This window comes from Strongylocentrotus purpuratus, unplaced genomic scaffold, assembly GCF_000002235.5.
Source record: "Strongylocentrotus purpuratus isolate Spur 01 unplaced genomic scaffold, Spur_5.0 spur5_scaffold_15, whole genome shotgun sequence".
NCBI classification, from domain to species: domain Eukaryota; kingdom Metazoa; phylum Echinodermata; class Echinoidea; order Camarodonta; family Strongylocentrotidae; genus Strongylocentrotus; species Strongylocentrotus purpuratus.
Window position 1 is genome coordinate 11899910 of NW_022145600.1, and position 21880 is coordinate 11921789.

The following is a 21880-nucleotide window of genomic DNA, read 5'->3' on the forward strand; positions in this document are numbered from 1 at the left end:
GGAGTGTGCACTCCTTTTCCCCTTTAAAAAAACTTCTTTTTTGTTGCCAGGGGCGGGGGGGGGGGGGGGGGGGACATAGATAAAACACAGATAAAGGGTGTCTTTAAAATTCTAAAACACCCCCTTTTTGCCAAGGGGGGGGGGGGATTTTGATATTTTTTACTAACTTTATATCAGGGTAGACTTCCCCTTCATTCTTTACAGCCTTTGGTTAACAGATGGCACAAACGGGGGATTGCCACAGTCGACATGTGTAACACACTCCCAACAGTTTAGCATTCTTGATTTTTATTATCCATAGTGAGTAAAGAAAGAAGGGGACACAGCTAGAAAATTTGCACAGGTTTCATCTGGTTTCTAATCAAGGCAACGTGAAGAGTGACTTGGTCCACTAAGCTACTTGTATAACATGTAATGTATTAAACTAATCTATACTAAAAGGTGAACTGAATGAAATCAGAACCCCAAGGTTTTTATTAAGAGTCATTACCTTGATGGTACGTAACTCTTTCTTTACATGCAATTGTTTGTCCTAACAAATAATACAGTTCAAGGAAATATATCAAAACCATTTCTAGAGAGCTAGGAGACCATCAGCTTGTATCATTAAACATACCGAATGATTAGTTCACATATGACGTTGGAAACCACATTATTTTTATTTATTTATTTATTTTTTTTTTTTTTTGGGGGGGGGGGGATCTTTGGTTGTTGTTTCTTCAGTTTAAATGAATGGAAAGTGGGGATGTAAAGTAACTTGACACAACAAAGGCACTGCTTGCACTCGATGTCATTGTGTTACAAGATAGATATACAAAGCATATTACGCTCATAGTACACCATGAAAATAAATACGCATCCATTAAACTGCAACATATGTGAACGAACCTTTCAAGACATGCCCTGGTAAATCGGTGGTTTGATGTGACATGTGATGTGGAGGACCCTCAAGGTAGCCAATTGTATTTTACAAAGGACATATGTCAAGAGGTAACATATACACCAATGAAACTCTCACGAAAGCGTGAAGTCGGTCAATATCTGCTATATTACACGCTATCTTACATATAACTACAAAGCTGACATTTTGTGAAGGAGTACTTTACACGTACATCTCTGTGAATAGTAAACTGACATTTGCTCCAGCAACGTTTAATTGGGCTTTACTTTTGCCAAAGAGATAATAGGGTTAGGTTTAGGGTTGCAAATAGGTTTTAGGTTAGGATTAAGGCTGGGTAATGCGCTACTGTAGGTCCAGGGATAAAGTTAAAAATTCTGTTACTTAGGAGCAATCGTTTCTGGAGCATGTGTCCATACAACCCTGTAAATAAGACCAGAAATAACTTGACTCGCTTGCATTCCTTTATTCCCTCCCTTTTCTGTAAAGAAAGGAGCACAACTGCTTCATCCTTTACCCCCTTTATAACATAGTGGAAATGTGTCATATTTCTGATGCTAAATATACACCTTGGCTTCCAAAAATAGGACACTTTTGACATGATGCTTTGTAAAAGAGGATCATTGAGGCCAGTTTGAAGATGGTTTACTCTATTTAAAGCCTGGCATTTTCAAAGGCAGGCAATTGGATTATCCTAGAGTACCAAATATACATTCTAAACAATTTATAGTTACTGTAACCTTAAAGGGTGCCAAACACCAAAAATATCCTGTTCTGTTTGTAGCATACTCGACAAGGGGGTGAATGAAACCTGTATAAATGGTCAACAAATCACAGACTGGAATCCGAAACGGAAGTAGGGCGCTTAACATATACATTCTCTTGTTTGCTTTACGCACCATTTCTTGAACATGTTCTCCCCATTTCAAATCTGATTGTACCGTGACTCCAAGTATTTTCACTAATTTAACCTGGTTCAGAGAGTGATCTGCAAGTGTTGCGCTTAAGGGGAGTAGGTCAGTCTTACCAAAGTACACCCTCATGGTGTGACATTTCTTCACATTCCGACACATGTTATTTTCATCACACCACTGCACCAGATTATCGAGTGTAGGTTGTACCTTACTGATCGCGCCCTGTGTATATATGTCAGGGGGTTCCATGTCGCTTTCTATATTTCAAATAAAAGCTTGATATTACTTCTCATTTTTAAAGTTTTAAAGCCATACTGTAGTAAAAGCACAACTGCAAAATCCCTCATGTGTGTCTCAGGTCAGCTGTAGCATTATGGTCCCGTAACTCGCCGTTTCCCTGTCTGCGCCGTTGGTTCTTGCATCGAGTCCTCCGTCTACTAAGTGGGAATTTGGTATTTGGTTTTGCAATGTTGGCAGGGTTGGCCATGAGATGTTGTTAAGCAGTAAACTAGGGCTAAGTTTCATCAGTTAAGTATCGCTTTAAGTACGCTCCCAGTCAACATAACTTATGAGTAGACTTGTTAACACATTAGTACACACTCACACATAATGGGGCACAATGAGCACATTTCCTACCTCAGTAACACACAAAGTGTTTCCTGTTATCATTTACTCTTTTAATACCAGACTTTTATTCTAATGAAAACCAGGTACATTAAAAAAAAACGTATTTCATACATTCTCGTTATACACAAATTATATTTAAATGTACCCTTTAAAAGCCTTTTTCGAAATTGCCCTTGTCATTAAGTGTGTACAGTTAAAATCAAACACATATAAGCACTGTAATACAGTAATCTCTATGAAACTCCCCTCTAAAATTTGTAGCATGGCCTCATCCAATATCTATGGCAAGGATTGAGAGGGTTACGCTTAAAATGCATCCTTCAAGAAGGAAATTATCAAAAGGCTCTTTAAAAACACAACAGGGACTTATCCCTGTGTGTAGTCGATTCAAAAGAGAATTTTCAGAGGAAAATCAAACCTAAATTACCTTGAAAGAAAGCAGATTGGATAAAGTTTGAACAAAATCAGAAACAATAAATGAAAAAGTTATGAATTTTTTAAAGTTGTAGTCACTATACAAGTGGGCACTCCCAATTGGCTTAATTCAGCAGTGTCACTGTGAAAAGTGCCAGACAACTTTCTCAACACAAAATAATTAAAATGTCAATTTTCCAAAATGTATGACTTAGGAGGGTCTTTTGTTTTCAGAGAACCTTTGAATATATACGTTACCCACAATATATTTTGAGACGTGCCCCAAGGGAGAAGTCACTCAGGAGAAAAACAGAAATTTATGATATTTTCGTACATGACAAACCAGGAATTAGCCATGAATACGTCACAATCCCGTGACCTAATTGTCAATTTGAGTTTCACATAGATTTAGTGATTTCATATTTTAGACACTCAGAACTTTCTTATCATTGGCCCGATTTATTTCTAATTTGCGCAATTTTAAATCTTTTTTCCCACTTCTATACAAAAGAACTTATTACAAGGATTGGATTGCCCTTTTAAGGACATTTGGAAGGAGAAAAAACTATTTTGAGACCCTTAAAGTAGATATATCGGCAAAGACCCTGTAAATAATATTACTGGCCTAGTACTGTTCCGATTTATAAAAAAAATAATTGAACACAAATCAAGAATGACATGCAAAAATACAAGGTAATCAGTTGCATGATTTATTAATTTGCTGAACAGCATAATTCATAAAATTAAAGGAATACGGTACATTTTTTTTCTCAAGAAGTGAATATTTGAGTTACCTTCCGCATCAAAATTTGTAGTCATCAGTAATACTGAACACGTGTATAAAATAGCGCTATAAAAATCTTTTTTTTGAAGTATGGTGGGCTGGTGCATAATATAGATATAGCCTCTACTAAAAAATGAAAATAATAAACAATTATAACCCTTACTTCAGTGAGTTTCATCAAATTCCATTGGTCATTACATGTACCTATTTAAACATGATGTGTACTCCTTTACATTTATATTCAGTTTTGGAGGGTTCAATTTTAAAATTGGGCTGTATTCTGGTCAAAATGAGAGGTACTTGGCACTGTCTGGATCTCACCTTTAAAGTTATTTCCTAGCACTTACTTAGTACCACAAATTCTACAGGTTGGATTTTCTAAATAATAAGAACTCAGTTACCAGATGGACAGCTACTGCAGTATAATCTTTCAGAGATCAAGATTTGGTCGTTCAAGCATGCAAATACATATACCTTACTCGCTGAGTTGGTGCATTTCAAACCCAATGATTTTGTGCATACAGGGTAAATAATTTGTCCATAATTAAAGTCCAATAACACAGATCAAGAATGGCACTATGGTTGTCTTCCTTATTTCTTCTGTTTAGTCTGTTTCCTCTTTGTGCTACTACCGGTCCTTCCAGTGCCTTCACTCCTCCTCCCGTCATTGAAACCATCCCTATCAAAGTCCAACCTACTCTTCAGACTGGCCTCCTTCCACTCGACCTGAAGCTTCTCCAGCATGTCTTTGGACAGTAGACCTTGCTTGACCAGTTCCTCGCTCAAACGTCCAGAGAGTCCACCAAGCTTCTGAGATAGGTCATCTCTAGATGGTCCTTCTCCTTCCAACGGTTGGTGTCTTTGGTGAGGTAAATATTCCTTCTTGGTGTCTCTTGTTTTCCTGCGGTTGGTGCCGTCTTCTGTCCCTTCTTCAGACTTGTCCTTTGAGGCAGTCACATCTTGAGATAAATACAAAAGGAGAGATATATATTAAGATTGATTTCCTCTACCAGCTGCATGGTTCTAGAATGATTACATGTATGGCAGGCAAAGAAGTCCATCAAACAGACCTTTGTTACAGCTGCCTTCAAATAATTGTTAAGCCTGTCTGCACTAGTTTGGCCAGGAGGGATTAAACCACCCAGCTTGGTCACTGACGGGTGGTTATCTTATCAACTCAGCTCTCAATTAACATAAGAAAAAGAGGATCATGGGGCGCCAACGGGCACCACTTAGGCATTGTTTTCTATATAGAGGGAGCAAGTAGCTACAAGTAGTACAGTGGAGCTTAAAAGAGTGAACTAACAAATCAAAATAAAATCATGAAGTAATTCTGATGACTGGTTGATGTTAAGCTCAAATTTCCTCTTTAAATCCCTATTCTCTTTTGCACGATAGCACAATATACACTTAAACCTGCCTTACTGACCACTTGTGTACCAAGGTCACACTTTTTTGTCCCTTGAACTCACCGGAATATAGATTGAAAGGAAATGTGTAGGATGACCAACAGCAATAATGGTCACTTTCCTGCATACCTAAACACTTTTTTATGATGCAGCTTCAATTGTAGAAATATTCCACACAAACAAAATATATCAAATTTTTTTCCTAAGGCAACCAGATGGTGTTACCTCAATTTGTGAATACTCACTCACGATCATAAGCTATAGGGAACATCTAACATATAATATCTGCTAATGTGAATGTTAGAAGAACAGAGTGTTTCATAAAGCTGTTCGTAAAGTTACACATGACTTTACAAACGACTTATAGATAGGATGCCCAAAGTTTTTTCTGATATTTCCAATAACCTCAATTAAGTTATGGCAAAAAATATACTTTGCATTAAAAATGTTTATCATAATAAGAATGTTAATCTACATATGCACAGTTCATCTTTAGTTGATGCAGTTAATGATGATTGATCATCCCATTTGGCTTTTCATATACAAGTCGTTTGTAAAGTCATGTGTAACTTTACGAACAGCTTTATGAAACACCCCCTAGAACCACCTTAAATCACTAACTGATTATTTATAAACATGGTACGGTCAAACCTGTTTTAGCAACTACCTGAATAGAAAGACCACCTGTCTACAAAGACCACATTTTCAATTTCCTCTCAATTAGGTTTCTCAATGAAACCTGTAAAGAACAAGTACATGGAGTCCGCCTACTTATACAGATCAATTTTCATGTTTTCCTTGATTAGTCTCTATATACAGGTTTCACTGTACTCGGAAACACTCACCTCCTATCTTTCCATGGCTCTTCTTCTGTTCTATATCAGGATCCGGGATGGCTGTCATTCCGTTAGACCTGGTCTCACTGGCCCTGATCAGCTTGGTGATGTTGATGACCCCCATCTGAATGATATGATCCAGCTCTGCTTGTACGTCCTGTATCAGGGCCGTGTCGGGAAACATGTCCATGAATCGATAGCTGAGACATTGAAAAGAAAAGCATTAAGAGAATAACTGGACATTGAATCGTTTAGCAACATTTGTGAATATTTAATCCTATATTTTACATACATGTATTAAACAATGTTTTTAGACAATTGTGGAAAAGCTACCCTTCATAAAATCTCTGAAGAATCTTTTTCAAGAAAGACCTATTGTACTTTAGACAACAACAACAATTTTTTTTTCCCCCCTACAGGACTATGTTATTTGTAATTCTGAATGGGTTTAGAGGCATTTGAGGATGCAAGCTTGATTTAAATAGCATGATTAACATTGATTCAATCGAACCAGTCCATAAAGGCCAGTCTCAAATGGTTTTACGATACATTTGCCTCTTCAGGAAAGGGTTCTACAACACACACAAAGACAATGAATGTGACAACTGCAGACAGACATGTGACGTGACATGAGTATGCATGTAGGTGGCCTCTTTGTCAGGGTTTCGTCTGTAGACTTACCTTAGCCATAGGTAGAGATCCATGACATCATGCACTGCTTCTAGATGCATCAGATCACGGATGTTCTTAGGGACTGCAAGAGGCCATCCAACAGAACGACAGAACCAGTCAAATGTGATGGGTTGATTCCTACTATACTGCCTGGCAAACTGAAATAAAATGGACAAACGAGAGAGAGAGAGAGAGAGAGAGAAAGAGAGAGAGTTCCAAGATAGATAAATAGCCTTCAATATATTTCCAAATACCCTATCAAGTATTACAGTACATAATTTGAAAGGGAGACAACAAGTAACTAACGGTTTGCCCATGGCATGTCAGTGATGTGAGCAAGAGACAAAAATGTCCATTTACACACCCATAGAGAGGAAAACGGCTAATCCAAGATCAGAACTAAGCTTTCCTACTGGTGCAATTCATACATTTCCATTTTGGTTTTATTCAGTAATCCTTTCCTTGGTCTTGCTTGTGATAAAGAGGATTAACTTTTCATAAGATTGGTGAATATTTCAATTGTATCTATGCACACAATATGTACAAAGTTTATGACATGTTTGAAATAATAATAGGGTAATAAGAGTATCCTCATCAGTACGAGGGCACTGCAATCACATTATTACCCCGACTTTAGCTGAGCTTCCATGAAAAGGCGCTCAAGCATTCAAGGAATTTTCTCCTACCATGCCATGCTATCTTACATAACTTCTGTTGCCAGAGCGTTACCAGAGGCAAAATCAAAATACTTATACTTCTTGACAAACAATCATCTGTTCAAAGCCAGAAGGACATTAACTCAATGTTTAATTATATGAGTTAAAGGCCCACTGCACTACTTGTAGCTACTTGCGCCCTCTATATAACAAACAATGCCTAATCGGTGACCATTGGTCCCCCATGATCCTCTTTTTCTTATGTTAACTGAGAGCTGAGTTGATGAGATAACCACCTGTCCAGTGACCTTGCAGGGCAGTCTAATCCCTCCTGTAAACTATGGCAGATAAGCTTTAATACCTTCTGGCTCCAAACAGACAATATTAAAGTAAGCGTCCATTCAAACCCTTTTGTATTCATCACTACTACTTAACATTATACAAATTGGTATGTTACAAATGATACAAATTGGCTCTCGCATGGTGCACCCGCAAGCCTATTGTATATTATACAAATTGATATCTAAACTAATTTCCAATCTTGAAAATACAAATGTATACAGTGAAAAAAACATAAACTTCAGTTCCAATTAATATAAAGTCTTTAGAATAAGCACTAATTGGCAAAAGTAAGGGTACCTTGAGGAACATAGTACAAATGAAAGGTAGTTTCCTGTTGATGGGGGCACAGCAGAAGACGTATCTGGCACGTAGATGAAGGGGAACGTGTTGAATCATATCAGCTAAGAACTTGAAGTCATCCACATTACATACAAAGTAATTCTTCTCTACTATGGACAAATTGATGAAGATTTCCTGTTTAAAACAAAATAAATCCAGGAAATTATAAATTGGAGTTTCAGATAATAACAAATATTGTCAAAATGTACATTATATGTAATAACGAAATTATGAATGATGGATGCAATGACTGGTTTAAAAATCCAAATTTTTCTTCTTCTTCTTTTCTTGATATAATCACATGATTTTTGTAAGTTAGTGCCAGGGGAACGTCCAGTGAAAAATAACCCCTGGTACTTTGGTGGTGGAGGCACAATAAACTTTACAATTTGAAAATGGTGAATATCACTTTCATCAAGTAGTTATGATCAATATGGTAACACCAAAGATGCATTGGATTATTATCAATACTATCAGTACTTTGTTAAAATGAAATGTCAATCATGAATATGTGAAAATGAAGATGGTGCACTCCATTATTCAGCAAAATTGGCACAAACTGAATAGTGATAACAACTGACTTACAATGAGATTTGATAGGGTTGCATCAGGCAGATGATAGGCAAACAGTTCAATCTGTTCAGCTGTCGGGTGGAGACCTCCAGCTTCTATCTTCTCCACAGGATTGGCTAGAATCTCTTTGAGGAGGGGTAAATCATCACCATGGAAGGTGGTAGCTTCCCCCTCCTCAAACTGAGTCCGAAACCTCCCTGCTCTACCCGCTATCTGGAGTGCCTGGAGGAAAAAAATAAGAAATCAGATTTGTCAGTTCCTCAATAATAATTGTCAAAATAAAATGCATTGATTAATGTTTTTCCTAGCTGCGTGAATATTCATGCATACTGCATAGCTTTCCATTTGCCCTCTGAACCCTCTAATTCTTATTCAGATGCGAAGTCTGGATGCACGCATTCCTTTTCCTTTGTTCCGTCATAGGAATGTAGATATGCAAATTTAACACTAGCGCTCATGTGACTGGGTTTGGGAGAGTGTGAATGTGTACGAGTTATACGTTAGCGAGAGTGGTGGGCAGAAGCCATTTTGTTGCGAGTAGAGAAGGACCTGCTGTGTCGCCCTGGGGAGGGAGTACATATGACAGTGAAGGGAGGATTTTTGGGCTTGCTGTTCAGAACGAGTGTGGTCCCCTTTTTTATTGCTGCTTTCTCATTCTGCTGTTGAGAGCGGAAAGAGCAGACGACCGTCCTTCGGACACGATCCCTCCGGGAGGCAGGCAACGGGGTCTTCAATCTACAGAATAACTGTAAGTCTTACCTTTAAGCTCACCTCTCATTTTATTCACATTTATGACCCTGTTTTATGCCCTATAGTGTAAACGGATGCCTGGAGAAATGTTTCTAGATGTTGCATATGAATATTTATCTTTAAGTAATTTAATTGGGATTTGTGTCATGTGGAACGACACAATACATGTTTGAAATATTTATTGTTTTTGTAAGTGCCTTTTTTCCGGCAGACACGGAAAGTCAGCCATGCTGGAAGTCAGCCATTTTGAATGTCAGCCATTTTGAAAGTCAGCCATTTTGAATATATTAAATGGCATGTAGCCATCTTGAATTCTGATGCAAACAGAATGCATTAACTGTTTCTGTTATAAACATTTCTAAAGTCAGAAATAAGTTGAAATGTTATTAGCATTGTTTACAAAGGCTGGTATGAGATACTGGAAAGGAAGTTTCTGTCTTTAGATATGTTAAAGCTATCTGATTTTGTGCATTTCTATTAATGATGTTTAAGTCAACATTGTATGTTTATATTGTGAGAAAGTCCTTACATTTTGAGAACATTTGTTGATGTGTTTTTGTATCAAACTAATATGATAGGATACCATGTTTATTATTGTTTATTAATTGTATTACAGCCGTTTAGGGTGGTGTTCAACCACATTCCATTGATCGACTCTACGAAGTACAACAGACCGATTTAGACTGTTTTCTACCCTGCGATATGGTGAACTCATCGAGCCATCGAGCCATTCGACCCAGTTCTCGTTCTACATGATTCCACGGTCATCTAACGCAGTGGACATTTTCGCGCACACAATTTTCTGACGCGGTGGACTTTGTCACGCACTCCAACGTTTGTAACGCGTTATCCTTTGAACGAATAGTATAATGGCAGCCTTAATTTAATTGACCCTCTTAGGAAATTATAAGCTGATATATTTTGGATTTGTCAACGCTCAATATTTTGAATTTATGTTGCATCTCGTTGTGTTGTGTAATTAAAATCCACACTATCATATTACAACCATCGCCACTGAGCCGACCACAATCCTTGTGACAATAATAATAATAATAATAATAATAATAATAATAATAATAATAATACAAAAAATGTATATTGCGCTTGTGACATAAAATTTTCCAAGCGCTGTAAACAAATCAAGATTACTTCAAGAAAAATCAATATTACTAATGGATGTAACATTACTTAAATTACCAAGAAAATAAAATATTACTAAGTTAACTGATCAAATTAACATTACTATAATTACCAAGAAGATCAAACATTACTTAAGAAATACTTAGGTACTGTCCTTCCTTTTTTTTGGAGTATTTACAGGTAATTTATAAAAAAATTAATTAAACAAGAGTATAGTTTCATCCCTTCATGATTTAAGTCCAAAGAAGCATGCAAATACTGTACAATGAACAAATATTACAGGCAGATTATATAGGACCTGACTAAATATTGGGATTTAAAAAAATAATAAGCAACAATGTCACAATGAATAGGGCTGGTGCAATTTACAAATCAAGAGGTCATTACTCTCAAAATTGATTTGAAAACTGGTGTGCAGTGTGATGGTTGACGCTTTTACTTTGAGGGTGCCTATTACAGTTGGTTCTTGAGTCTCCTGTTTGTCGTCTCAAGGCTAGAAAAAGACAAATTTTGACTGGCGGAGATGTCCACAGGCTAGGCAAGCAAAATTTTGGGTTTGTGCTGCTGTTGAGCCTCTATTCTTTCTTATTGCTCATTTAACATCTCAAGCTCGGTGCATCTTGGATTCAAAGCTTGCTACACCCTTTATTAAGGCTTGCCTCCACTTAGATCTGTCTGCAACAGTCACATTCCAAGTCTTGGAATTGATGCTGTAGTGTTATCTTACCTGTGAAGTAGTAAGTCTATGCATCTCTTTCTCTCCTTTCTCGTTGATGTATGGTCTGATGAGACTCTTAAAGATTACTCTCTTGATACTCCTACCATATGAAAAAACAAAGAAAGAAAAGCCATTAAACAAAGTTCTGTTGAATGAAGATTAATTTTTGTTGATGCTTTTTTTACTGTTTCTCAAGTGCCCCTTGAGCATTTGATTTCAGGTGGATTCGGCGCCATACAAATCTCATATATTATTCTTTTTTATTATCATTTTTTGAATGAAATAAATAAAGTGCTACATGAACCTGAATATCTTAAGAAGTTATTCACTAACTGACTAAATAAGATAACTACTGGTACACTACTACCGGTATTCAAAATGTGGGGCTTTGATGCCATATCCAGTGTGTGTGAACATCAAGATAACTAACAACACCCAACACATGAAGCATCACTTCAGTCTCAAAAACTGACTTTGCAGGGAATTTATCACTAGATATGCCTTTACGAAACACTTTCAGAAAAGAAAGCAATAGTATGATCAGCGAGTCTACTCACAGATTGAGCCCCATACCAATAGCATCAGTAGCAACCAGGATCTTACAAGGATCATCAGGGTCATTGAACTTTGCTGCTTGACTCAGTTTGGCACCTTGTGATGAAAAATAATATGTGCATTACATCATCATTTTTCTTCTGGATATTATCACTGCACTATTAAAACGTTGGGATTGTGTCTTAAAAACGGGAATATATCAGAGGAGGCTTAGGGTGCATTCAAATTATAATAAAAATATATGAAGAATTTATGTTTTCTCAAGGAACCTTTTAAGAAAATAAAAAATATCTGTCCACAAAAAGAAAAACAAACCATGCAGGGGCCATTTAGAGGATTAAACAGGGCTAATAAGCCAGTTAAGAGTTGCACTCTGAGCATGAGCAGATAAAGGTAATTGTAGACAGAATTGTGAAATACACAGAGACAAAATACTGGATACGAGCTCATGAGAGTTATGTAATCATTATTCATTTATGCATAAGCAAAGCTCTCCATGATACACAAGTGAAAGTATTTTTTTGAAAAGGGGAAACAAAGGCTATTTATGTAGCTCCTCCATCGCTGTAGGAGTGATTATTTCAAAATGTACAAAGTGGGACCTCTCCATGTTTTGAAGATCTGCGGATATTCAGGGTCATTTGGGACATGTGCCAATTGTGAACTAGTCTATTCAGAAGCTTTATGTATGGTTGGGGGGGGGGATTTCCCCCAAGCCCCTTTGTATTTTGAGTGCACTTCCAATGCTGTGACGGACTCACCTGGGGGTAGAGATCCATAGATGACCGCACATTCCTTCCCCATAGCTTCTAGCTGTCTGCTTATAGAATACAAGTCATTCTTACTGAACGCAACGATGCAATCACCTGGTTTCACATTCTCAAGGTTGTCTGTAATGAGAAATTTACAAGACCTTTGAATATTTACGTTCAAGTTCAAGTTCAAATTTATTGATCATGCACAAATACATGGCATAAAAATTATTTTCATCTGCTGTTTCTTCAATTTATATAACATCAATTAACATGCACCCAATTACTGCACACCCGGATTACAATACAGAATTATTTCATTCAATATGTCTGATTTTGTTAGTGTTGCTGAAGTGCGGAGGGGGGGGGGGGGGGGGGGGGGAGGGGACTGCATCTGTATAGGGTATTTAATGTACGTATTTGATTTATATCCCTTTTGTTATTATGTTCATATGATATGTTTAGTTGCCTTCTGTTTTACAAGCCTTCAGCTTTTTGGGGAACTGATCCTTTCATCTATTATTTTGCAACTTTATGTATTTATGACTGCTACATGTGTTCTTACATTGTTAGATGATAAATAAATAATTGAAATTGATAATTGAACGTTATTTGAGAACATTTCAATCATGTGCTCAAGATAATCAACACTTCCCTTGATATTCAAACATCCACACAAAGTTCTTCACTGATCCGTGAGATCTTGAGTTCTGGAAATGCCAGAAAATGCATTGTCACCAAAGACAAACAACATTTCCAATGAATGTTCAAGAGTAAAAATAAAAGATACATGTTACTGCTTCATGGTTTTGGTAGAAAATGTAGAGAAGATGAGTAATGAGCAAAGAGAGATAAAGAAATCAAGGTAAAAAGTTCTGACATATGCAGAGCACATGGTCCCATATGTGTGAATGTATTTTCATAGAGCTGTGTTTTTTTCTCCTGATTTTTCGCTTAACATTTGGTGGTTAAACAAACCATCAAAGGAACGTTGAATACTTTTTTGGCTAATTTCTTTGGTAATTTGATTCTGATACCCAAACCCAAGATCAGCTGTCCTATCAAGCAAATCTCAAGCTCAGCATTTAGAGGGTTAATACCTAATGGTTGATCCAGGATTTGGAGTGGTGTCAGTCGCTTGTATTCTCGTATCTCAAGCTCATCCCCCGTCGATAGAGTGAGTTGTTTGACAAGATCGATGGCAGCTTGCTCTCCGCACAGATGAATCTCTTTGGCATTCACTCCTGTTCAGAAAATGAAAAGGGGATCAATCCTTGTAAAGAAACAAAAAATACGATTCACATATAGCTAAAAACTATGAAATCAATTCCCAAAATCTTTACCTGTCATTCTGCAGGTGGCTTCTGTGCGTGTCATTGCCTGTGGTAACATAATGTTAATGTTAATTGAAATATAAACTTGCAATATTGATATATTACAGTAGCACTATCTGAAGATGATCCCAAGCCCAACCTACAAGTCTATATTATCTGTAATGATGTACAGGTAGAAAGAAGCGGTGGATTGCCGTTTGGTATACAACCAACCCGTCTACAATCCACTTGGTCTAATAATCACTTTGTCTAATGACCATTTAGGCTAACAGTCATTTGGTCTAATTTACATATAGTCTAATCTCTAGTTAGTCTACTACCTAATTTACGCTATTGCTCAATTAGTCTAATAACCAGTTAGTATAATTCCCAGTTTGTCTAGTGCCCATTATGTCTACCATCCATAAGGGCTAATAATCATTTGATGATTAAATTGTTATTAGACCATATGGATAGTAACCAAAATGGACATTGGACAAACTGGAACTTGAACGACTGGAAATTAGAATAAATGAGTAATAGACGAAATACGTAGTAGACTCATAAAAGATTAGACCAAATAAATGTAAATGATAAGTAGACGAAATGATTATTAGACCAAGTGGATATTAGACGGGCTGGGTGTAGTCTGTATATGATAATGATTACACCCATTGGGTAGTACACAGACTGGTTGTAGACCAAACAACGATAGACCGAGAGAAGCTACTCACCTAGTAAAGCTCTTGTCCAGGCCCAACCCCTGGATGGATCTCTCAGCATCTGTATCTCATCAATTACTGCTACCTCATCTGTGGGGAATGACAGCAGATAACAAATTGATTAATAAGTGTCTAGAGTACAGACTAATTAATAAACACTTCACTTCATTTGAGGAATTGCTGTGCCTGAGTATTCTTTTTTCTTTTTTTTAATTTCAATTTATTTTCCATCTTTAAAAAAGAACACCAACTCGTAATCTTCGTTCAGCAACCGACACATGTAAACTTATCATTCCCAAATCTAGACTCTCAGCAGCTAAAACACGTTTTGCAGTAGCTGCATCAAAGACTTGGAACAGCATCCCTCTTTCCATAAGGGAAATTACCTGTCTTGCCACCTTCAAAAGATCCCTCAAAACTCACCTTTTCCCCCAATGATCTATGTGATATACTTCCTGTACAGTACATTTTTGTCCTCTTTTTCATATATTTGTATTGTAAGCGCTATGGTACTTATTGTTTTTAGCGCTCCTAAATATTTGAAATCATTATTATTATTAACAAATATAACATCGTATTGACACATTGTATTAAAATAATAATATAAAAACATAAACATGGAGGGATACCCTTAATAAGCAGGTTGCTTGTAAGCAGGGCCCCGGTACACAATATAAAATTTACAACTTTGTAAGAGAAATATCTTAATATTTGAGAGAATTATAAAACAGCAAAATTGCAATCACCTTAACAGCTACTTTAAATAGACAGATACAGGTAGGTAGAAATTTAAAACAATTATTTTAAAAACAAATTCAGGAAGGTCGGACTAGCTTTAGGATCCACTGAGGCTCAACTAAGTCGGTTTGGGAAAGACAAGCTTCTAGCCAGCTGGAGACACTGCTGCATCAGAGGCCTTTGGGCAACCAGCTGAAGCATGCGCATGCTTGTTAGTCTGCAACCAGGGAACCGATGGCTTTAAGTCTTCTCCGAGGGACTTAGTAACAAGGATTAATACCTTACCAAAGGGCTCTAGCACAGAATTGGTTATTAACCCGGGACCTCCTGGTTAATACCAGAACACTGGTCTTTCACTGAGCCATTGCACATCACTCATATGACAGAAAGTTTTTCTTGTCTTCTAAAGGTTGTACGCTGTTGGGTTACTCTGCAGTTGACACACTAGAGCATTACATCTGATTAGCAACCAAAAGTGGAGAATAAATAATTTAACAGCAGACCATTAGGAAATTTCAAACATGGACAAAAGCCAATGAACACCAACCTTCCGTCTACCATTTACAGACCATTTAAACAAGACAGTATAATTTGCAAATAACAATCAACAATAATTGCTATTCAAAAGCTTTTCAACAAGCAAGAAAGATAATGCTCCTGTAGAAGACACTGAAGCCATGCCATGATGATTTTGCTGGAAGGTCAAGGACAAGGGCAAGAGGTTCTCCAGATACTCTATTATGGTTTACCTGCCTGGAATCCCTACATACCAGTCTCTCAGATAGGTTAGAAAACATCCAACGCCGCGCAACCCGTCTCAATCTAATACAACAACGGCAACAAGTGTCTTACCAAAATCGACTGTTAAACTGGCAAAGTTTGAAGTCTCGCCGTACCTTCCTTATCATTACCTTTGTAGCTAAATCCCTTCTCCGTCTCACTTCTTGTGAAGATGTTTAAGCTAACATACACGTGGTTGCAAGGCGTCTTGATGATCTTCGTTTTAGACATCTTCATGCTCGCACTCGGGGATTAGCTATTTAATACGGCACTATTTCTTTTTCCCATTCTACGGGACAGTTTGCCTATTAGCTTACAAACGACCTTAGACTTTGTCGATTGGAAACAAAGCCTTACAACCCACCTCTTATCCCTATACCTCAATGTATAAATCTGATGAAGGCATTTTTAATTCAATAATTTCAATTTCAGTTATATACATTTGAACAATATGTGACATAAGCCCAGAGAATAATTTCATCTTATTTCAAAGTTATATGTATGAAAAGCAAGCTCCTTGGCAAGGGGAATTCCCTGGCTTTTGATATTGAGAGTATTCTGACATCAAAACTTACATGGTTGAGAGACGCTTGTCATCTCGACTGTACACGCTACATGGGATGAGGGTATTGAGTCTGGATGAGCGTACTTCCTCTCCTCCCCTGTCACTAAGTCACACATGATACCCTGAAATGAAATGGGGTATGAAGGAAGGATGGAGCAAGAGAAGGGGAGAAAGAGAGTGATATAGAGAGAGAAGAGAGCGTGGAAAGGGGAGTGAAAGGAGGAAAGAGTGGGATAGAATGGAATTTTTTTTAAAGGAAAAAAAATGCAAAGTGACAAGCAATCCCATTTTGTCACTATGAAAATACTGAAAGCTCTAAATTAATTCTGATTAACTGGCACTCCTCTATGCCCAAAAAACAGACATCAAATACATTTTTATCAAGTAACAATTTAATAGTGGGTAAGAATTAATTACTACTGTATATAGGGAAAATCCTCATTAGCCATTACATAGCCAATTAACTTCAGCATTGATTAATCTCTTGGAAAATGTTTTTTAGTGACTTTCTATTTCCTTTACGACCCACTCAAATAGTTGTGATCTTGAACACTTAAAGGCATCGTTTAACAATGTTAAATCTGAGATGCAAGGCCCTACGTGTTATCAGTGTCTGTGATATGGTGTAATATTGAAGCCCTATAAAAATAGCGCTTAAAAATGATCATGAAGTGCCTCAAAAATGTAAAAATCTTTGAGTGACCGGTTTTACCATACTCATTTTCCTCAATAGACTGTAGTGTTTTAAAAACTGTTAGGAAAACAATACATGAAATTTCAATTTCCAATCATAAATATCTTGATAATCAGACAGGCAATCAGCTTTGAAAAGTCATGGGATTCCTGACTGATCTAAAGGTTTATAATGATGATTGCAGCATGAGCTAAATCCAGGATTTTCTTTCAGAATCTGAGGCATGTTATCAAGTCACTTTAAAGCTCTTGAGTCTCCAACACCTTGCTTGTCATTAATCCATCCACTCACCCTTTCATTTGTCTTTTTGTGCACCTCACTGGCTAGCAGCTTGAGCGGGCCACAGTAGACCCCAGACTTAGCTTGGCTGTAGCTCTCTAAGGCATGGTATGTCTTACCACTGTTGGTAGGTCCTGCATGGAATATGATCTTCCTATCAATGGCTCTTGCTTCTGGATACCTATTTACGGGTTTTTTTTAAAAAGAAATGAAAATATGAATTAATACGGCACTAATAAACATATCATTAGTTCTTAGAATTCAGTATAGCAAGAGATTACAATAGATTTTAGTTCGACTTGAATGAATGAAAATCCAATCCCCGAACCATAGCCTACTATAAATTAATGAAGGTGAATTTTGGGACAGAGAATATGTGAAACATCAGTGTCTGTCTTTCAGCTTTATGATACAGGGATCAACATTGATGAATTCTTTCCTTGAGTTAGAATTTGTAATAAGTTCCTTTCTTCATTTTGTATGTTTGTTCTTGAGACTCCATACCTTATACAACAAAGTCCCATGCAGAGAAGGAAAGTAAACAACAGTCTTATCAAGAGTTTGTAAACCTACTCTTACTCTAGCTGTTGATATCTTGTGCTGTAATATCACAACAATTGACCCTAAAGCAGGGTTGGCATATTTCCCGCTTCGGAGGCTTATTTCCCGGACGCCGGGAAATAAGCGGTATTTACCGCTTTTTACCGGTATTTACCACATTTTACCGGGAAATACCGGGAAATATATATTTTTCCACTCACTTGTTCATAGGGATTGTCCAATTTTGAACATAATAACAATGGTGGTGAGTATGGTTGCTCTTGTGTGTAATATTTATGTGTGTGTGTTTGTGTGTGTGTTTGTTCGTGTGTTTGTCTATGTCTGTAATTATGTAATGCTGGAAAAAAATACAGGAAAAAGATACCAAATATACACCTAATCTAGATATGATGTTCTTCCTTAAAGGGAACCAAAACCTTCATACTAAGTTACTTTTATTGTAAAGTTTAAGATATTTGAATAAAATCAGTGGAAAATTAAACAAAATCAGGCAAGGAATAAGGAAGTTAAAGCTTTTTAAAATGACTAGTCACTAGAGGGCGATATTCAATTTGTCTTTCGTTTTTTTCCTATTTATTTGTGTTCTTGATCGGATTTCATAACATGTGAAGTAGAATATCATTTTGCATTCTATTATCTCAATCACAAGAAAGAAGGAAAAACATGAAATTTGATGTACAAAAGGCATGGAGAGTTGTCCACAAATGATGTCATCAAATTGAATATCGCCCTCTAGTGACTAGTCATTTCAAAAAGCTTTAACTTTCTTATTACTTGCCCGATTTTGTTCAAATTTTCCCTGATTTTATTCAAATATCTTAAACTTTACAATAAAAGTAACTTGTATGAAGGTCTTGGTTCCCAGTTGCTAATTACCATATTCATGAATACCTATTAATTAGCATATGCACAAAATGCCATTTGTTTGGGTGTGTACAATTTTGTATGCAGTGAGGATTTTATAAATCTGTTTGTGTGTTCCTACTATGAGTATTGTGCTGCTAATTATTTCAGAACAATATTTTCAGTTATGAGGCTAAAAACAGGTAAAATTATTAATAAATAGAGAATTAAAATCATATTTCCCGTTTTTTACATATTTACCGGACGCGCATCTTATTTACCGGACGGTATTTACCGCCGGTAATTACCGCCACCGGTATTTACCGCCCAACCCTGCCCTAAAGCAAAAACCATGTTCAACAGTAGATGACGACTATTCTCCCACACTGCGCTGGTCAGCACATGGGCAGATACAATATTGGGGAAGACGATAAGACAAGGTTTCTTACAGGTTCTTTAGAGAATGTACAGCAGCAATAACAAATTTCTTATTCAACTAAACTATTGTTAAGGTTTCATGAATTCCCCTGATGATTTGAAGAGATCTATGGAGGCACCATCTTAACCTCTTACTCTTACTCTGACTTCCCAGTTCTCGACCCATTGTATTTGTATGGGAACCGGAAGTGCCTTTGCCAAATATACCCATAGCTTGTGCTGCCCTCTATGGCCAAATACCGTAGTTGCGATAGCAAGAATGAAAACCTTGCAGTAGTTTGCTTCCCGACATATGTCTACACACACTCACCACTGGGCTGGGTCAGTAAGGTCACTAATCTTCTTCAGGTCTTCCATACAGTCCAGAGCGGGGAAGATCTGACGGGCGTGGCGTATGAAGTACGGGAAGATGTCATCTATATGACCCGCCCCCACTAGAATATCACTCAGAACTATATGCAAATCAGGCTCCAGAGACTCTACCTCCATGATGTATTTCCTGAAGCTTGTAAAGCTTTGATGAAAAAGATTATCTGTGTGAGGACAAAAGACAGAATGGCTATAGATATTGTGGATTTTCTTCAAAATTAGAATTCCAAATGCACTTTTTTAAAAAATACTCAGAAAGTACAAGTGCATTTTAGCTGCAAGAGACATGCTGGATTGCTAATATGTTTTTTTTATTTAAAGATTTCATTCAAATGCAGACTTATTTGCCAAAAAGTACATTTTGAAAGTCTATAAAACTTCAGTCTGCCATGAAAATGTCAATTTCTAAAATCTGCATTTATGACTTTATGCTGAGCCTTGGATATTTGTTTGAATTATGAAGTTTTTGAAGAGAAAATAAAAATGATAACAGTTTATTCAAGAAAACGCATGAAAATCAAAGAAATAGGTTGGTTAAAGTTCCCCCAAAATTAGTCATGATTTGGAGATCCCTACATAAAATAGAAAATCTATAACATTCATTGCAAACTGTTCCCATATTAAAGTTTTGTAAGGAAATTTCTCAAATATTAAAATCATAGAGTTTTATTTAAATACATTTTATTTCACAGAGGATGACTGATAAAAAACATACTTACCATTTATATTTATGGGAAAGATTAATAAAAGAATCTGCAAATTGAAAGTTATAGACTATGAGGAATATTTATCATGTCTCTGCAATTTCTTCTTTCTTACCATCCAATCCTTCCTCTTCTGCAAGCTTCTGAATGGCAGGCCTTTTGGAAAACTTGATGAGAATCTTCATTAAATCATCTGCAAACAAGTCAAACAATGAAACACAGAAGACATTATTAAATATTAAAAGTACATGTCGTTTAAGAAGGTAGATGGAAATTGTAGGATAAAGCTGGAAACTGGAAAGGCTGCAAATCTCTGCATTTTCGAGTCATCTGGTAATAAGGTAATCTCTATTAGAAAATACTTCATATTCATTGCTAGTTCAATTGTTAAGTCACTAGCTGCCAATTAAAGAGTTTCATAATATTTATAATTTTATATTTATATTCATATTTATTTCATTTCCAACAGAAAAGTAAACAAAGATATTACATTTTTTTTCCATTCATAGTCTAATTCATTTTTTCTGGAAACTATACAAATACACTTTGCACATAATACAATTAGACTATTACAAGACATTCTTAATTTCTGAGGAAATGGGGGAGGGGGATCCACTAAAAAGCAGTGCTTGTAGTTTGTGGATCCCCCAGAAAAAAAAATATAAGAGTAAATAATTTGGCAGTCAAAAATCCTTGCTAAATAAAATAGATCTATGGGAAATTATTATTTTCTACCACATTCATGATAGTTGATAATCAAATATTTGTGTATTCTAACTTCCAATATCAATGAAAATTAGTCTCATTATAATCAATTAAAAACAAAAACAAGACTATCAAGTATAAACATTCAATTCATACTCTGCTCATTATTCATAATTATCTACCTTTCTTGTTCTTCAAGTTTGCCCCAAGTTCTTCGCCAATATTTATGTCATCAGGGTTATTTGAAGTTTTTACAGGAACAGGGATGAACAGTGCTCTAACATTCTTGTCATCCTTATCTGAAAAGCTACGACGAATCCCAGATAAAGGTGATAAAGTTAATGATTGTCGACGTTGTTGTTGGCAAGCTCCCAAATTGGCAGCGAATGAAAATGTTCGACACCGGACAGGGTGAATAACGGCCGCTGAAGCTAGGGCATGGGGAGAGTCCGACGTTCCGCTAGAAGCAGTGTGTGCTCCAGCTGGAAGTGTTCGTTGAGCACAAGACAAACAACGAAATGTCCTGACAAGGGAATACGGCCGACCGTATTTAACAGACATCTTGCAACAAATATGCACCACCAGACATTTATAAATTAATGAAGAACAAGCTCAAATCACAATAACTTCCAGTTAGCTTACGCTTGACCTAGACCTCCACACTCCAAAAATGCACAGGCACACATGTGTACTGAAACGTTCTCGTGCAAAACGTAGAGGGCACCAAAACAATTTGTGGAGGGGTTTGGAAATTTCAAAAAGATAAATGCACAAAATTATCTAAATTCCC

The 21880-nt window shown here is 36.7% G+C and overlaps 1 protein-coding gene across 1 annotated transcript; it reads right to left on the minus strand.

Annotated features, from left to right (window-relative positions):
- Positions 1 to 2487: 2487 nt before the first annotated feature.
- On the minus strand, positions 2488 to 21764 carry LOC763911 (ATP-dependent RNA helicase SUPV3L1, mitochondrial). Its single transcript, XM_030985585.1, has 15 exons — positions 21273 to 21764; positions 20501 to 20578; positions 19623 to 19845; positions 17483 to 17651; positions 16508 to 16619; positions 14427 to 14504; positions 13480 to 13623; positions 12389 to 12517; positions 11630 to 11723; positions 11082 to 11172; positions 8477 to 8686; positions 7850 to 8026; positions 6564 to 6712; positions 5892 to 6082; positions 2488 to 4596 (listed from the first exon to the last, which is right to left on the minus strand). Exons 1-15 carry the CDS (start codon positions 21649 to 21651, stop codon positions 4229 to 4231), a joined length of 2592 nt encoding a protein of 863 aa, XP_030841445.1. The 5' UTR covers positions 21652 to 21764; the 3' UTR covers positions 2488 to 4228.
- Between the last annotated feature and the right edge of the window lie 116 nt (positions 21765 to 21880).

Bases quoted from the DNA above. Each gene is read 5' to 3' on its own strand.
- LOC763911 (XM_030985585.1), bottom strand. From the start codon at position 21,651: ATGTCTGTTAAATACGGTCGGCCGTATTCCCTTGTCAGGACATTTCGT. The intron at 12,518-13,479 runs GTATTAACCCTC...TTCTCATTACAG, and splicing joins AATCCTGGATCAACCATTAG to ACAACCTTGAGAATGTGAAA. The intron at 11,724-12,388 runs GTGAGTCCGTCA...TTTCATCACAAG, and splicing joins CTATGGATCTCTACCCCCAG to GTGCCAAACTGAGTCAAGCA.